Consider the following 18865-nt stretch of genomic DNA (forward strand, 5'->3'; position numbering starts at 1 on the left):
CTAGGTTGTAGGGTGCAAGATGTCCAGCTGGAGCGATGCAGAAACCTGCACTGGAGTGTTTGGCTTCCAATTCCTTGTGTTGGGTGAATACTTCCATATTTCATGTGCAGAAAGGTCCATGCTGGACCATGGGTAGCATCACCCTAGGTATTTCAGGTTCTGCTGTGCAGTTTTCTTCCTGCCTCATCCAAGTCAGGTGGCAGTGGTGGAGCTGGGACCCGAAGTTAGTGGCGTGGACTTGGCTGTTGTGTTCAAAAGCAGTTTGAGTGGTGAATCCTTTTGGCTTTGAAGGCTGAGGTGGCCCTGCCCTTGCCTTAGCCCATGGCAGTGTCTGCAGGACCTCATGTAGCCCCATGGGAACATCTGAGACATGAGAAACCCTCTTAAAGACACAGGCTTCCCTTTGTATTTCCAGATTTTCAGAGTACTTGGAAGAGTTGAATATTCTGTGCTTTGCGGTATTGTGGGGTTTTAGTAATTTTAAGTCGCTTCAAAAGCCCTTCCCAAGCCTCTGAGCAAAGCTTTTGGAACAATTGCCATGACAGTATCCATCTTTCTCCCCAGAGGCCTTGTGGGGTGTTTGGGTAGAGCTGGTCAGGTGAGTTATTCTGGTTTTCAATGAATCATTATGACTTGAAGGCTGAACAAGAAACCTGCAGTTTGCTTGACAGCACAACAAGTGAGAGAATAAAGGCAAACATCAGGCATAGCTCCTTAAGAGACAAAAATAGTTATTTGTGTAATGAGTTTCCTGGTGCACTACAAGAGTTCTCAGCCATGTGAATAACTGGACTCCAGCAGTGGGCTGAGCAGTGGGAAAACTGACTGAGAAGTTTATTTGGGTCTGGGAGGAGAATTAAGGGAACAGAATGGACTCTGAGAGTAGATAGTTGGTCAGAGCACGGTGCTGAAAATACCAAGGTCATGGGTTTGATCTCTGTATGAGCCATTCACTTAAGAGTTGGACTCAATGGTCCTCAGAATATTCTGTGAGTCTGTAAAAGAATGGAATGGAATGGAATGGAATGGAATGGAATGGAATGGAATGGAATGGAATGGAATGGAATGGAATGGAATGGAATGGAATGGAATGGAATGATTTCAGTTGGGAAGTACCAACCATCATCCAGTCCAACTGCATGCTCAACTCAGGGCTGACCAAAAGTTAAAGCGTGTTATTAAGGACATTGTCCAAATGCCCTTCAGCAGCTTTAGAGGGCGTGGGGTTGATGAATATGCATAGTTAATACTCATGAAGATACAGAAGGTAAGTGTTCTTTTTCCCCATGCACACACTAGAGTACTAGGGCCAAATTTTGTCTTCATCAGAGCCTCCCACAGTGTCATCCCTTTGCAATCTAAATTGAACATGTTAAAGGAGTCAGAGGAAGCCTCACAATCAGGATGCTGGTCATGGGCATGGTTTTGTAGGTGCAGGCACGAGTGGCCTGGGAGCTGGAGCTCTCCTGTTCCATCAGGTCAGTGGTTTTGGAGTGTGTGGAATGGAGTGGCCCTTGACTAAAGCAACCTGTTTGTTGTTTTCAGGAAGAGTGGGATCACAGCAGCAGTGGGAGCACAGGATCCCGGCCGGGGTCGAGCTCCAGGCAGGGCTCTGGATCCAGGTCTGGCAGCCACAGGAGAAGCAGCCAGTTCAGGCAATCAGCCAAGGTATACCTGGTGGTGACGTGCTGAAGCTGTGTCCCCTGCTTGCTGCTTCTTGGAGGCATCTCCCTCACGACATGTTTGTGGTGTGTGTCACACACAGGCGTGGGTGCATGTCAGCTGGGAAGGACACTTCAAGGACCTGTTTGGTTCACTCCTGGTGTGTGACCTGCTGAGGTGTGCTGATTGCCTTAGCTTTGGGAAAGAAGTCAGCCGGTTAACTGCAAAGGAAATTGGTGTTTTTTCTGTATTTGAAGTCTTGGAGTATTTCAATTTTGAGAAATCAAGAGGTGTCTGTAATTATTTGCTGACAGGTCTTCATTAGGAGTTGAAAGATGAGTGGGCAGCACATAGTGTTAAATGGTGACCTTAACACCAGCCTAATGATTCTTTGTGAGCTGTCTGCAAAGTTGAAAGATGAGTGGGCAGCACATAGATAGTGTTAAATGGTGACCTTAACACCAGCCTAATGATTCTGTGTGAGCTGTCTGCAGGGCTAGATGGGAAGTTATCTTCCTACCCTGCAAAAGACTCTAAGAATTATTTTTTATATGGGTTTAGGCCCATCCTTGAACTCAGACAAGGAACCATTCCTGTTAGTTTCAGTCAGCCTATGTTCTCCTGTCTTCTCTTGGAGTCACTCGCCTTTATGCACACAGGAGCACCAGTTGTGCCAGAAACGGATGGAAGATGCTGAGGTTTGGAACCAGGGTCAAATTCCTGGTCCGTTCATCTATTTCGTCCTCCTGAAGATCTTGAGGAAATAGTTTTTCCTTCTAAGCCATGCTGTGGTGGGAGAGGACCCACAGAACCCGGTTGTATTTGGAAAGTGATGGTCCTTTCTGGTGGGAATGAGACCGAACATATCCTTTCTTCTTTGAGCAGGGGTAATACTGTCTTCCTCAAAATTTCCAAATTTTTATCTGTATTTTTCACATGACAACTTGCGGTTTTCAACAGGGAAGCCCTGAACTGGAGCCTTTTCAGACAGTTCAGTATCTATCTCATCCTTTTTTTATTTTCTACCAAAGTGCAGCCAGGGGTTGTAGGCAGCTGAGAAGGAGAAAAAGTGGGGGAAGCTCCTTAAACTCATAAAAATGTTTAAGTAATACATGGCACAGAATAATCCCTGAATTTACAGCAGGGACCCAGGTGGCCACTTGGTGTTGTTCTGTGTGCAGTGATGATTTAACCTGGTTGCAGTTGTGCAGCAAAGAGCATGATTTCGTATTTGTTTTCTGGAGGATGGTAATGAGGAGCAACAAGAGGTAGGACGCTGAGCTGGGCTTTGTAAAGCTGCTGCGTGCATGCAAATGCTGACTTTGTGGGGAATTTGCTGAAGCTGCATGCATGGTAAACAGCCAGAGTCCACGTGGGTCCGTCCCTGTTTGTGTGGGCAGCTCCAGGGGCTGGGCAGCAGTGGATGGAGGTCATTTGTGCTCACAGGGGCAGGAGGACAGAGGTTGTGGACGTGCCTTTAAACCAGACTGTGTGCAGGATCTGCTTTACTGGATGTCTCATCTCTCAGAGTACTGGTGTTACTCTTGAAAGCGTCTCTCTCAATTATCATTCCGAGTGAATTAATTAATTTTCAGCAGCAGTAACTCCTTCTCAGTGAAAAAGATTATCTAAAGCTGTGGGTTGGGTCACTGAGAGCTTCATGTTGAAATTGCTGATGGTTATAATTGCAGTCCTGGGGGGACTGACAGCAAGTCACTGCTTTTCTTAAATACATGCCATTTTTAATCTTTTTCTGTACCTGGATCTGAGAATTGGCTTTTTGAAGTCTTATTATTACGTCTTGGCACTGTGCTGTGAGCATTTTAGTAAGCTCCCTGTGAGCTGACGCAGAGACTGGTTCTAAAGACAGGTCATAGCAGACCAAATGGGTGTCTTGAAATGGCCGCAGTGACTCACGACTTAATGACAAGGAGTGTTATCACTGGGCCCTGGCACAGCCTTTCTGGAGTCTGGCTGATGCTTGGAGTGTCTCCAAGAGGTTGTGGGGACATTTTTTAGGAGGACCAGCTTTGGGTGAGAGTGTCCAGCTGCTGCCTTGGACCTGCCTGATCTCCTCGCCACCTGAAATGGATTTGTCTCTTCTTTTTGTGTCAGCTATGATAACCTGCACATGTGTGCTTCCATTACACTGCATTTGGATGCTTGTAAGGATTTAAGAAACTAGTTCCTCTCCTTGGTGGGAGAAAATCGTGCTTACATTTGCCTAAAATAAAAAGCTCATCTTCTGTAACTTATCACGGGAGTTATGTATTTCTGGTGAATTGTTTCTGAGCAGAGACATGTCAACTTGCAGATCCCCAGGGGTTAAAATCATAATCCATAAACTCCTTGGAGGAGACTAAAAAGGGAGCAGTGTGTCTGTGTTTGGAGTTTCTGGTGTCTAAATTGGTTGTGCTGGAAATGACTGCAGAGTGTAACCATCTGTTCACTAAGGACATGTGTCCCTGACATTGGTTGGGAAAGTGTTGCTCAATTTGTGAGCAGATTGAGCTCTGGGACTTCATTAAGAAATGGTCACAATTTTTATGAGTTTCTAATGTCTTGGTTAAATTAATAGTACTTGAAAATGACAGAAGTTATATGATGGGGAAGTGATGGAATCCACCTTCTCTAGCACATGTTTTGCCAGAGTGGGACCATTTGGACTGAATTTTTAAATAATCTGAATATGTGCAAGATTGTGAGTAATCTGAATAAGAAATGTTGAGGGGAAAATTGGTTAATGTGGACTCCTTACGTGCAATGCATTCAATCCATCCAGACTGAGTCAGGTCTGATTTCTTGAATGGTCTTGAATGGCAAAATCCAACCTGCTATACTTCACCTGTGGAGAGGGCAGGGAGGACATGTGAGGGCTAATGGCTGTGATGGGGCATTGAATAACGTATGTGAGATTTTTGGGTTGCACATTTGGACAAAAGCAGCTGCCTGCACAGGAAAATTCAAGGTGTTTCACAGTTGGCTGGAGATTTCTTAAAATGCCCATCGGGAAAGGCCCTGGGGATGCTGGTGCCAGCAGCTGAACATGAATCCAGGGTGCCCAGGTGGGCAAGATGCCAGTGGCCCCTGGGCTGTCCCAGCCAGGCTGTGACACAGCCCCAGGGCACAGGCCCTGTGCTGGCCCTGCTGAGGCACCTCCAGTGCTGGGACAGCTCTGGGCCCTCAGGACAAGAGAGACACTGAGGGGCTGGAGCGTGTCCAGGGCAGGGAACGGGGCTGGGAAGGGGCTGAGCCTGGAGCAAAGGAGGCTCAGGGGGACCTTGTGGCTCTGCACAGCTCCGGCCAGGAGGGGACAGCCGGGGGGTCGGGCTGTGCTCCCAGGGAACAGGGACAGGAGCAGAGGGAACGGCCTCAGGCTGGGCCATGGGAGGCTCAGGGTGGCCATTATGAGGAGTTTTGTCGTGGGGAGGATTGTTAAGCATTGGAACAGGCTGCCCAGGGCAGTGGTAGAATCCTCATCCCTGGAAGTACTCAAGTGTTCCAAGTGCTCTGGGCTGGGTGACAAAGCGAGATCGGGCACAGGTTAGCCTCAGTCTTGGAGATCTTTTCCAGCCTAAATGATTCTGTGATTTTGTGAAGCTCAGCCTGGCCCCTGGACCTTGGTGGATCATGGTTGTGGACGTGGAGCAGGAGGACAGGGCTGGAGTCAGAGCTGAGCTTGTGCATTGTCTGCTCCATGTTGTGCACAGCCCTACATTCCCGAGGCTGACACTGTCACTCCTTGCCTTCACGGTGCACTTTTGCAGCAGGTGAGGGGTCTCTGCATTGCATGGATTCACACAGAAACACAGGATCACTTGTGCAGAGCCAAGACACCTCCGTGGCTGGTGGGAGAGGCTGTGCCCTGGTCAGGATGGCTCCATATTCCTCCTGACAAGTAACCACCTTTCCATCTCTCCTAGAATGGCAACAAGGAGAGCAACCTTGACATGCTGGGCACAGACATCTGGGCTGCCAACACCTTTGACTCCTTCAGGTAAGCTGGTTTTAAATTGCTTTAAGAGAAAGATGGACTCTTAGGATGGGCCATTCCTTGTCTTAGCCCTCACTGGTGTGTCCATCCTGCTGGTACCCAGGCATCAGAGAGAGTACCCTGGTAGGGCTGGCATCACTGCTCCTCCTCCTCTCCCCATCCCCATTTAGCCTGTGGCAGCAAGCACAGTCTGTTTAAAGCATCCTGTGTGCTCTGGAAAGGCCACTGGATGAGTTTGCAGTCCAAACACCTGAAACCAGTACCAGTACAATTACTTGTAGTCACCCCAGAACTGCACAGGCAAGACTTGAGTCAGCTCTGAGCTGCTGCTCTGGGATTTTACTCTCCCATTAGTTGGAGGTACCATTATGTGTTGGCTTCTTAGCTGCTGGGAAGAACTCTTCAGCTGCTGTCTCAGTGAAAGCACTGAAATACCCTTCCTGTCCAGTTTTATGCATAATCTGCAGACAGGTTGGGCAGGACCAGAGAGAACACCATTTCATGGACCTGTTGCAATAACCTCTTGGTACAGAGAGCGAGTATATCTTACAGGGTGTCTTCTGTATCAAAATTAGAGGCTTAGATCAAGCCCCAAGAGCTCAGCATGCCTAAAAAAACAAGAAAAAATGAAAAGAGATGCATCAGTGTGAAGGTTGGAGGCTCACATCCATGTGCTCTGCAGCAGGGAGTGGTGCTTCCAGAAATGCCAGCTTTCCTTGTCTGCAGGCTCCAGTGTGCCCTCTGCTCTTCAGCTCAGTGGTGTTTAATTAGTGGTGGACTTCCTTTCTCTGTTTTTCCGTGTTTTTCTCTCCTAGTGGTGCAACGTGGGACTTACAGCCTGAAAAACTAGATTTCACCCAGTTTCACAGAAAGCTGCGAAACACCTCCAAACACCCATTGCCTCACATAGACAGAGAAGGGTGAGTGCTGTGTCTGCAATACTGTGCTCTCCAGGAAGGTCTCTAACTTCTCCCTTGTTCTAGGAGCTTTGGCTTGGTGGCACGCCTCACACAGGACATGGGAAGAAGCACTGGACTGTTTAGAGAGTTTGAGAATGCCATGATCAGTCTGCCTGTTTCCTCTGTCATCCAGTTCTGAGCTGGAGCAGAGTTGTTCTCTGTATTTTTGGATTGCCTGATAGATCTCAGTGTTTAAATAACTCTGGATCCTGGATCCTTGTGTTCTAAATTTAAACATCTATGGCTGTTGGAGGAAAGATCCTGGCTTAGTGCTGACCTGGTTACAGTTCCTGTGAATGACACTGTTCTTCCCAGCAAGAGGTTCAGGGAAGGAGAGAGCATCAATGTGTTTCATAAAACTGTGAAAACATTCAACAGCTCCCTTTGGTTGTGACAGCCTCCACAGGCTTCCGTGGTATATTTCTGGATTCCTTACTGGTTGTTGGTTGGTCAAACCAATTAAATGTGTGCTGGCACCAAGTGGCTCACTAGTGTTGCCTAGATGGATATCACCATTTCCCTGCAGGTTCTCTGCAGATGGAGAAACAATCACTCCCAGACAGGAGGGTGCAGCCAGGTGGGAGGTGGGCTCTTCTCCCCTGTGACAAATGACAGGGTAAGAGGTAAAGGCCTCACGTTGCATCAGGAGAGGTGTAGGTTGGATGTTGGGAACAGTTTCCTCATGGAAAAGGCTGTCTAGCCCTGGCAGAGCTGCCCAGATCAGGGGTGGAGTCACCATCCCTTGAGAGATACAAAAACCATGTAGATGTGGCACTTGGGGACATTGGCCAGTGGTGGCCTAGGCAGGGCCAGAGGAATGCTTGGACTTGGTGCTTCTAGAGGTCTTTTCCAACCACAACAATTCCATGACTCTATAGATTGGATTTCCCTTATGCTGTCACTGAGAGCATAGGCAAAGGAAAAAAATAGAACATGTCTAAAAGATGGGGTTGCAGCTGATGTTCCATCACTGCCATGTTGTGTGCAGGGATGGAAATCTTCTCTTGGAGACTTTTTTCTGCTGATAATTTGGTTTTGCCAAGGTACCGGCCAGTGCCATATGCCTGGTCTGCACATCTTGTTTAGAAGACAAGTTTAGAATTGTTATTAGAACAGCCGATTGGAAACAATTAGAAACATCCAGCCAGGCCAGAAACATCCCATATCAGCCCAGGCTCAGCATCTGCAGTAGGCTTCTGTACCGTGCAGAGGCAGGAAGACTCAGACAACCTTTTTTCCTGTTCTGTACATAAGGTATACTGCAGGTTTATAAAGAGCAATTTTCAGAACATTTGGAACAACATAACACTAAATCTCTTAAGTCACAAAGTCTCTTAGTCAAGTTCAATCCCATTTTTTCAGATGAGTTGGAAAAATAAGATGAAGGGAGGCCCTCTGTAAAATAAGGTATAATGTGCTTTCTCTGTAAAAGAAGATATAATATGCTCCATGGTTGATGGCACTTGCCAGGTGATCCAGGCAGTGACAGCTGCTACATGCAGGGAGGATGGAGCAGGGCTGGTGTTGTGTTTTTCCTCTGGTTCCTGATGTATTGTGAATGCCCACATTGCAAACAGGTAGAGGCAACAGTGTGGAGGTGACATATTTAATCACTCCTAAATATTACAGCTGTAAAAGTGGAGTAAGAATTAGCATATCTACAGAAAAGTTGAGCAGATGCTATCAGCACAAAACAGTGCATGTTCCAAAATGCATGCCATGTAATTAACCTGGTTAGGACAGAGGGAGCACAAAGAAAGAAAAAATTGTTCTTTTTTTTTTTTTAATTTCTAAAGCTGACTGTGTTGTGCATTCATCAGCTCTCTGTGGTGAATCTGTGCCGAGATTCAGCTTGCTGAGCCTCCATAAATCTCCACCTGCTAGCTAGGCATTTTCCCCTCTTGCTTGAATGGGAAGCTTTTTTTAAAAAAATTAGTTGTGCAGTGAAAAAAATAATAGGGGAAAGAAGAAAGGACTATGCTGTTCAGTGTGTGTTTTCAACACTAAAAGAACCATTTTGTTCCTGAGTCTGATCAGTTGCCCAAGGCTGGCCATGTAGTTGCCTCCAGTTGTCTGACCTCAAATGGCTTTTGGTTGGGTGAAGCGTTTTCCTCCAGGGAGACACCTGCATTTATTGGAAGATGTTGTTTGGTGGCATGCTGAATGATCACAAGAGGAACAGTTAAGAAAAAGCAGGGAACTGTACCATGTTTCTGACCTGAATTCATCTGGCTTTAATTTCCAGTGCTAGCTCTTGCTCTGCTTGTAGTCTTCCAGATCAAACATCCTTTTGTAGCTGGTATTTTCTCTTCATTCCAGGTATCTCCCAAGCACATGTATCACTTGAGTTTTTCAGGTACTCTTAAGGAATTTCCCTACTGCCTCTTTGAAACACGCCTGCCAGAGCTGCCTGTGGTCCTGTAGCTGGGGCTCAGCCATGCTGTTTTCAGAGGAAAGCTGCCTTCATCCCCCTAATCCCTGCCTCCTCTTCATTCCCTGCCTTTTTGCCACAGTTCAGCATCAGAAATTCAGCCTGGGACAGTCCCCAACCTTTTCCAAATCACCTTTCCCTACAATACACTTGTGTTCTGCAGCTGGCATTGTTTGTCCCCAGATGTGTGACATGATTTGTCTCATCTATATAAATACATATATATAAATATTTTTTTCAGATGAGTGTTTCTGTACGTGTATGCACACTATATTTTTGCCTTTGTAAGTCAAAATCAGTATTTCATCTATGATGGAAAGTCAGTTGTTGAGCACCTCTGATTTCCAATAAATACAGAATCACAGAATGGTTTGGGTTGGAAGGGATCTTCAAGATCCCCTAGTCCAGCCCCCCTGCCATGGTCAGAGATACCTTTTATTAAACCAGGGTGCTCAAGTTGATTAAGGTTAATTAAATTGCTTCCCTTCAGTTTGCTGGATCTTGAGTCTGGTACTTCAGCATGTGCCATTTTTCTCAATTTTTTTTCTCCTATTTTCTCTAATTCCAAGATCAGTTTTTCTCTGACTTCTAGGCACTGGTTACCTGGGTCTGCTGCTACCAAAGTCTCTATTGTATCTTATATAACACTATCTTGCTTCTAACTGACCCAAAAAAAAAAAAATTATCATTATTGCATAATAAAGAAAGATCATCTCTGTTGTTTGAGAACATAGAAGGATGATAATTATTGACCATTTCCTTCTTTTTCTGTATCATCACAAACTCTTTGCATCCAACTTGTAATTATCTCTGGATTTTTTTTTCGTTTCTTTTTCCAAAAAAGTCCTTCAGCTGCCACTTCTGTGTATGGTGTGTGAGTGCTTGACTTGTCATCCCAATTTCATTGTCTTTCAAATTGTCTATTTATATTTATATCGATTGCTGCTTCCTGTCTGAGGTGTGTGTTTGCTGATTTTCAACACCTTTCTCATCAGGGGAGCTGGAGCTCCCGTGGAGACCAGCAAATGAGCAGTGCTTCAAAGGAAACATTTTCCATTACTCTCTTTGTGCTCTCATTTCTGCTGTCCAGGTGGGCTGTGCTTTCAGTTTTACTTGGTCTGGAAATCGAGTCACCCTGGGCTCAGGACTGCCTTTGGTTTTCTCGCTGCTGCTACTACCAAAAGTGTTTGCAAGCTGTGGCAGATGGTGCAGGTGGAGATGACTGAGCAAAGCATTTAATTTTGTATTAACAGCTTTACGCCTGCGTGGGAGTGTTTTGGAGCCACAGCACACTTGCTCCAGAGAGAGCCTCTTTGTTTGCATGAGAGGCCTTTCCAGCAACAACTGATATTCCCCTTGTGCTGTAATAGAAAATTAACTGTGTCTCCAACGAGTTTTCACATGCTTTTGTTTTGTTTTCCTCTTGCCACAGGCTTGGAAAGGGGAAATACGAGGATGGCGACAGCATCAACCTGAACGACATAGAGAAAGTCCTTCCAGTGTGGCAGGTAGGTGATGAGGACATCTGCCCCTGCCATGGTGGGGACCAGCAGCAGCACCTTCCCTGCCTTGTGTTCTCTTAGGAAACCCTCCTCAGGAGTGGGAAAGCTGATGGGCTGTGGTCCTTTGGGGCTGGGATGGAGATTTGTGCCTGTGGTTTCAGCTGTTAGTGCTGGGCAAAGGCAGTTGCCACACAGACTTTGTTGGGAGGTGATACACAGAGGGCAGTATATACCTGTATTTGTATACATGTGGAGGTACACATGGCTCATGTGTTGAAGAAGAGGAGATTCTGAAAAGCATCAACCCCTCCTGACAGCTGCAAAATAAATTGCTGCCAGGAAGCCAGCAGTGCCTGTGTGCTGACCCAGGTATTGCCCCTTTGGGGCAGTGCCCATGTTCATATGCAGTGGTAGTCCACATGTGTGTTTTCTCCAGCCTGTTCTTTCACCACATCTCTCTTTGCAGCTCTGACAGTTCTGGTTAAATGACCTCTGATGCATGGATGTTGTGGAATAGCAGGATAAGACCCTAAAGTTCAGAAGAGAGGTTAGAAAAGTCAATTTGTCAGCATGATACAGTTTTCCATTTTCCAGAGCCCTAGCCCTCAAAGGAGCCGAGTTCCCTAAGCTAGGCAAGTTTCAGAGGATGCTCAGTGTGTTTTTGCTGAAACCTCTTTGCCTCTAGAGGCAAGGATGAAAACACCTCATGTGCTGTGGTAGTGTTATCCTTTACAGTGCTGAGCCAAGAGCTCACCAGTTGTGGGAATTTTGACTGAATTAGAGATGGGACCCCTGAGTTGGTTTAGTGGTGTGATTTTTTTTTTCTTTTCAATCTTTTACATAGGCAGGAAGGCTGAGCTTGGCTCACATCTTCACTGCATGGTTCAGAAGGTCACAAGACCTCTAGTTATAAGACCTTTTAAGGATTTATTAACTAATAAACAATTAACTGCCTACAAGGATATTTATGGTTTTGACCTAATCCTTAAATATTTCATCTTATGGGCTCATGCTACAGCATAAGCTTTCTTAGCCAATCATGTTACGATACACAAACCTACAGCACTGCATTCTAAACTCCTTATTCACCTCTGTAACTACTTTTTTTTCCCTATATCTTAAATTCTAAAACTCTAAACTTTCTGCTACTTAGCTTAATATGTCTCTGCCTTAAACTATAAATCTACATTCTCGCTTTCAGTACTTAAGTTTAGGAGCTTTTTCCAAGGTCTCAAATCAAATCTTGTGTTTAATTCTGAGCTTTGGCTTACAGGCCCAGAGTTCTGAGAGTTCCTTGCACTTTGGATTCCAACAGCCTGGCTTCTTGTTCACACATCATGTGAGGAAGAGCTTTGCTCATCCTGCAGACCATGTGACAATCTGCCTTACTGTTTCTTTTGGGTGAACTATTTGGCACATGAAGGAGTGGAGAAGGGCAGCTGACTTTGGCAGGGAGGAGCACTGCCTGCAGCTGCTTCCTGCTCAGTCTCTTCCATGTTTGGTATGTCTGGACTTTAGGTCACAGAGAAAAAACATCAGGTTCAGCTGATACAAACCCCATTAATTCTGCAAAATAAGGTTAGTTTCCCTGGGGAATAATTGGAAATGAAGAATCAAACCATCTTTGGTGTGAGGAGCTGATTACCTTCAAGAAGGTTTTAATCAAAAGCTGTTAAATAAGCCAGGTCCTCCTGGTCTGGTTATCATTTCATGGTGTCCTAAGAGTACATGAATACAATGAATTAATTCCAATATATACATTAATATCTTGCTTAATTATTACTGTGACATCTCCAAGCTAGAAGACCTAGTGGGAATGCTGGATTTGATGTTTTGTTTGTGCCTCAGGCAGACTCGTGCAGTGCTGCATTGATTTGCAGACGTGCTTACCTTGGCATGTACAGCCAGTCATATGTGTCTGTGGGAGCTAGGACCCAGGTGGCTCTGGGTGAGGGCTTATCTTGTTCAACATGGACAAGTGAAATACTTGCAGGCAGCTGGTTTAATCCTGACATATCATTGTTAGCTGGATTTGAATGCAACCATGCAATGCTGACAGTGATTTTACTGCTCCTCATCCCTTTTTTTAAATGGCTCTGTGGAGCAGTGGAGGGGGAAGGGCATAAAGAAAGACATTCCCTTGTGTGAGCCTGTGAAAGAAAAATCCTTCACTCCATGGGTTATGTTCGTGGGTGCTGCATCCTGAGGAAGAGGCTTTTCGGGTTGGTGATATATAAACTCCTGTTCTGCCTGTGTTTGAGAGCTCATGGCTTGCTTGCAGCAGGCGTGCACAGATGGAGGGGCCAATCTGAGCATCCTCTAGCTCCACTGGGGTAGTCTGAGCATCCTCCAGTGTGACTGAACCAGTCCAAGCATCCTCCAGCACAACTGGGGTGGTCCAAGCATCCTCCAGCACGACTCAGAGGGAAGTGTTTAGCTGCTGGGTGTTCCTCAGCAGCCATGGAAAGGTTAAAAGCACCATGTTTGAGAGAGGTAGGGAGTCTTGCTTACAGGCTGCTTGGAGATTTGTGTTCCTTTGGTGTTGAGGTGTGATAGACATAGGACATGAATCTTGAACTAATCTGCAGTGTACATCCAGGTCTGTATGGGTGTCTACAGAAAGATGCAGAAATGTCCCTAATTAAGCAGAATATTCTGGTTGTCAGGGGGTTGAGCAGACTGTTCTGGATATCTGGGTGTTGATATCCCCCTATACATGAGTTTTTCTGCTGGAATCTATCAATAGTATTTTAACAAAATATTGCAGGGAAAACCTATTACTATTTGGCAATTAAAATGCGGAAAAATAAACAAAGCAAAATAAGCCCAAGCAACCTCTCCCCAGATCCTTTTCTTTTGTTTGGAATTCGTGCATCCCAGTCCTTGGAGATGCTCTCTCAGCATGGTGTGCTCTGCCATCTCGTGGACATGCACAGGCTTCACAATTCCTTCAGCACAACTTGTAATTTGAAGCTTTCTCTTGGCCCATCCTTTCAAAAACCATCTGAGGTGCTTGTTTTTACTGGGGAATAGGTTTTTATTTTTGAAAGCTTCATGGCTAGGAGCTCATGAGGTCATTGCCTTGGCTCAGCTCATGAGCCATAACCTCTTCATCTCTCTTTACTCATAAGAGTCTGCAGTAGGATTTGGGCACTAATTCACCAAAGTGCTGCCAAAAATGACTCTTGTGAAGGTAAGTGTTCTCCATTCATAAGATCTGCTTTTTGCTGCACATCAGGGAGCATCTGCTGCATAGGGAGGCGCAGCTCAGGTGCAGAAAGAGACTTTATCATCCTCTCATTTCCATATCAGCTGTTTTGTCGAAGGACACCACATAACCACCTTGGCGTCATGAAAACGTCACAGGGAGGGCTGAGTCAATGCCTTTTGCTTTTGCTCCCTTTGGCAAGCACTTGGAAAGTTGCTCAGGCTTGGATGTGTCACATGCAAGTACTCTCATCCCAGATTTAGTCTTCAGAGTCCTTGGCAAGCAAGCCCTTGGCAAAATGTACACTTACCAGAGAAAATAACCCTAGAGGTCATGTGCTGCAAGATCATAGGATCATGGAATGGCTCGGGTTGGGAGGGAACTTAAGGCTCATCCCCTTCCAACCATGCTGCCATGGGCAGGGACACCTTCCGCTCTCCCAGCTTGCTCCAAGCTCTGTCCAGCCTGGCCTTGGGCACTGCCAGGGATGGGGCAGTCACAGCTTTTCTGTGCAAGACCTACCCTGCTCCTTCCTGTGGAATTTCTGTAACTCACAAAGGACATCGGAGGCTGCATGTCACAGGGGTGTGCTGTAAATGCTGCTAGACACAAGCAGAGAGTTTTGGGACGTGTCCCAAGTGGTTTCTGGACTTGTGTATTGCAGAGTTCGGCTTTCAATTTGCTGAACTCTTGCCTGTGGGATGGGCTTGCCCTCCTTTGAATGCTGGGAATGTGCTTTCACTGCCCAGCTGCTCCTTATCTTGTGTTTTAGGAGGTAGAAATGTGGCACTTCTGAAAGGCATATTGGGCTTTATTGTTGTAATGAGATAAACTTGGAAGATGGCATTGATATAATTTGGTTTGGCATCTTACTGCCTTCAGCTCATGTCCTTCTGTTTCCTTACTGATTCTTGACCCCTTTTGTCATATGCTTGCAGTTACAATAAACTGCTTGTTTCTCTTCTGGCTGCAGTCGTCATCCAGCTTCCTTGTTGGAAGAGAAACAAGGGAGAAGCTCCTCAGGAGAAAGGCAGACTCTAAGTTGTTCACATTCCTCTTAGCACCACTGTGTTCCTGATTTTGTCCAAACAGGATTAGAAGCACCAGGATTCCTGATCCGGTTTGTAGTTCAGCCTATAGGTGCTTAGGCAAACAGTTTTGTTATTTAAACTCTTCCTTTTCACACATGCCTGTGTTTGAAAGCAAAAGCAAGCAGGCTGCAGGTTCTTCCTCTAGCCTTGATGTTATGCTGCTTTTCTCCTGGTGCTAGAAAACCACCTGAATTGAGGCAGCTTTGCCCATTTTCCTTGGGACCTCTTCTCACTGGCAAGTATTTTCAAGTCAGACCTTGCACTTCAGTGTGGAGATTGTGTGAGTAAAGGTGGGACCTGTGCATGGGCTGGTCATTCAGGATTCCTGCCCCAGGTGAGGCATGAACACGCTGGGACATGGTTTGTTGCACCTCATTGTAGAGGTCTAGGAAGGGCTGGATGATTCTTTCTCTGTCAGCTCTGTAGGGTGCAGAGATAGACCAATTCACATGTGGATTTAGTCAGATATGGAAGGTTCCTAAAGAGAGATAAGCCAACCCAGATGTCCAGGGGGAGAGGATAGATTATGAGCAAGCAACCCCTTTGCTCTCGCTCTGCAGGCAAGGAGGAGGGATTGGTGTCCAGCACTGGTGTGAGGACTTGTTCCTGGACCCTGCAGATCACTGCTCCTTCCAGGGAGGTGGTAGCAGGAGAACAGGTCTCTTTGGAGCCACAGACAGGTCTTTGGTGGTGTGGTGTTATTTACTGTCACCATCCGGAGTTGTCACCTTGCCACCTCCTCTCTTGCCTGCTCCTTCTACACTGCAAGGCTTGGCAGTTCTCATTTTACCCAGCATGTTAGGCAACACAGGTTGCTCCTCTTTCACAGCCTTGGCCATAGCAACGTGGCCCTCTCCTAGCAGGCTGTTCTGTGCTGGTGGAACTGGGGTGGGCTGACCCCTCTGCCTGGCATCCCCTCCCACTGGGAGTGTCCTGGTCCATGTGGAGTGTGCCCCTTGTGCTCCTGTCCCAGCTGTCACTCACAGGGTCTAACCCTAATGTCCTTTATGTGTCCACCACTTCTGAAAGGGTTGGGGTCACTCCCTAGGAGCCCCAAAAGGGGGGATTATTTCTTCCTGCTGGAATCTGCCCAGAGTGTGTGGGCACAGCACTGCCTTCAGAGAAGGTTCCTTGCCTGACAAGCCTATATCCCAAGGGTCTTTCCAATACAGTAACAGCTAAAACCACTGTGGAAAGTCCCTGTCAAAGAGCCAAGACTTACTTGAGTCTAGGTCACAACGTATTGGGAGTCAGAGCTCTGCTCCTGAGTAAAAAGCTTTTGATTTGCCATGACTTCCAGTGAGGCACGGCCTTTCTGTGGCCCTTTTTTTGTTGCATTTAACCCAACTGACAATGACCATCACCTGGGGCAGAGAGGGCAAACTGCTGTGGTCACCTGTAGCCCCTCCAGCATCACTCCCATGCCAGAGTTAAGGCCACCATTGCCAAGGAAAGCAGATGAGGCCATGGAGATCTCAGAGAACTGGAGAGGTCTGGATTGAGGCTGTGAATGTCCCATGCAGGTTCCCATGGGCCGGGGCTCTGTTGGCAGAGCACAGTCCCTATGATCCCTGAAGGTTATAAACCCTGAAGGTTTTATCAGATGTGCAGGAAGGGGTAGATCTTCTAGTGGGTCTTTCAGATTATGATGGTCTTTCATACCACAGAATTGGAGAAATATTGAAGTTGGAAAAGACCCATAAGATCACTGAGTCCAACCATTCACCCAGCACTGCCAAGGCCACCACTGACCCATGTTCTCAAGTGTCACATCTACGTGGCATTCAAATCCCTCCAGAGAAGGGAATTCCACTACTGCCCTGGGCAGCCTGTGCCAGGGTCTGACAGCCCTTTCCATTAAGAAATTTTTTCCTAATATCCAATTTCCTAATACCATAGCCTTATTCTGAATAAGCCCAATAGCCTTATTCAGTGCATAAACGAAATACTGGAGAAATGGCCAGGAACTTCAATATTTCCATTATTCCTTTATTATTATCATTATTATTATTATCCTTATCATTATTACAATTGTCATTGTTGTTGTTGTTATTATTATCATTATTATGGCTCAGAGTAGGTTCCTGATTGTGGAAAATTATATGGGCTCTTCCTTCTCAGTGCTGATGTTACCCTTCTAGCTGTCAGGCAGACATTGCAATGCTGACTCATAATTCCTGGGAGTGTCTTTCCAACCTGGTGGGCACAGAGATCCTGTTTTGTAGTGGCTCCTGCTGCTGCTGCTGGTCAGCTGGTCAGAATTTGGGCCAGGCTGCTGTGGTTACCAGGACAGGAGGCACTGGGATGTTCTCACACCCCAGCTGGATTGACTAGTCAGGGGTTTGGGTTTGGGATGAGCAGGGAGGGAAGGTGGAAGGGACAAGACTGGTTTCTGGTGCAGCTCTGAAGTTTGGCAGTGTTTGGTGGCCGAGGGGACAGGGCTGGTGGCAGAGGGGAGCCTTGCAGCACTAGAGGGCACTGCGGCCTCGCTGCATCGCCCTGGAACACTGCTCTGGGCAGAGGAAATGAAGCTTTCCAAAGGCTTTTTCCAAGCAGAAACCCCACTCTGCAGTGTCTCTCACCCTCCTGTGCCAGGGCACGCTGCTCTCCATCCAGATGTGTCCACCTCGGGCTCGGAGTGCATGTCCAGCATGGGGAAACCTGCAGGTGTTTCTCTGCACCTGGGGCTGAATTTGGGTGAGCTGCATTTTGTCTCTGAGCAGAATGAGGTCAAAACCGAAGGTGTGTGTGACCCCCTCAGTTAGCAAAGCCCTGAGGGGAGCTGGTTCTTAGAGGTTAAACATGTCCCATCTCATGACTCTCTGGAAATCCCACCTTTGCCCACACAATCCTGAACTCTGTGTATCTCCCACAGGATGCTCCGGCAGGGCTCATTCTGGCACGCTGCTCCTCGCACCAGAGCAGTTCCAGATGTGCTGAGGGGTTCTCCCTTTCTCTGGAGGTGCTGCTGCCCTGTCAGGGGTGGGATGTTCTCCTGAACACCCACATTTCCACCTGTCCCTGTCCCCCACCTACCTTGTTGTACCCATCCCAAGTTAAGGACATGCTGGCCTCAGGAGAAGGGAGATGGGCACCATGGGTTGCCCTCTGCAGGACTATCTCTATTCCTTGGACCCCAGTTTGCCAGCCACTGGTTTCTACCACAAAATAAGATTAATAATGGGATATGGGCAGCTTTGCAGCTTTTCCTCAGGCTGAGATAGCAGAGGGGTGGACACAAAGAGATGTTGGGACTAGTTTGTTGTGCTTACCAATAGGAAGTGCTGAGTTTTGGGTTCATGACCAGGGACCACAAAGAAGTAGGAGTATGGGAGAGCTGTTCCTGGAAGGATGATGAAGAAAGATGCTCTGTTTTACTTTTAAGGAATCCAGAAGTTTTAGTCCTGTGAACTGCAGTTTTCTGGGGAATTAACTGGTTTCGGCAAGGGGAATTGTGCTGGGGTATAAATAACAGCTCAATAGGCATTTCAGGCTCAAAAATGTCGCCACATTATGCTCTGGCTTAAACACACCAGGGAGCTGCTTGGATTTTTCCCAGCTTTACAGCTGACTTCCCTTTCAGAAAGGTTTGCTTTTATGCAGCTATATAATATCCGAAGCAAACCTGTTTTGGTTTTTCTCAGTCATTTCTATAGACTCCAAAACACGCCCCTTAAATTGTGCCTGAATTTTAACTTCTCAATATGTTACATTTACTTCTCCCTTTTTTTTCTCAGAGGATTCATTAGAAAACTGAGAGGGTTTTTGCTGCACTCCCTTGAATTTGCTGAATATTTTCCTGCAACGTGGAAGTAATGTGGAGGAATGATTAAATTTTTAAAACATTATTAAAAGTAGCTGAGAAAAAAAAAACCTAGATTTCTAAAGATCCCAAGTAAAAACTCAATGCTGCTTTGGTCAAGCAGCTATTTCTGCTGGCTTGGCTATTTCCACATCCTAATCCCCTTCCCCGCTCTCTGTAAAAGAGATGAATTTTTAATAAAATGAAGGGAAGGAA

General features: G+C 46.4%; 1 protein-coding gene across 3 annotated transcripts in view; it reads left to right on the forward strand.

Moving 5' to 3' along the window:
• The window catches only part of CTIF (cap binding complex dependent translation initiation factor), a 147480-nt gene that overhangs the window by 40536 nt on the left and 88079 nt on the right, over window positions 1–18865 (forward strand). For 2 of the 3 annotated variants that reach the window (XM_039733335.1, XM_039733334.1), the window contains 4 exons: window positions 1546–1668; window positions 5586–5659; window positions 6472–6576; window positions 10479–10554. In XM_039733335.1, coding sequence (XP_039589269.1) covers window positions 1546–1668; window positions 5586–5659; window positions 6472–6576; window positions 10479–10554 — 378 coding nt within the window. The remainder of the gene's footprint in view (window positions 1–1545; window positions 1669–5585; window positions 5660–6471; window positions 6577–10478; window positions 10555–18865) is intronic. The other variant, XM_039733336.1, reaches the window with a different exon arrangement.

Source organism: Passer montanus, unplaced genomic scaffold (genome assembly GCF_014805655.1).
Source record: "Passer montanus isolate IOZ18808 unplaced genomic scaffold, ASM1480565v1 scaffold86, whole genome shotgun sequence".
Classification (NCBI taxonomy): Eukaryota; Metazoa; Chordata; class Aves; order Passeriformes; family Passeridae; genus Passer; species Passer montanus.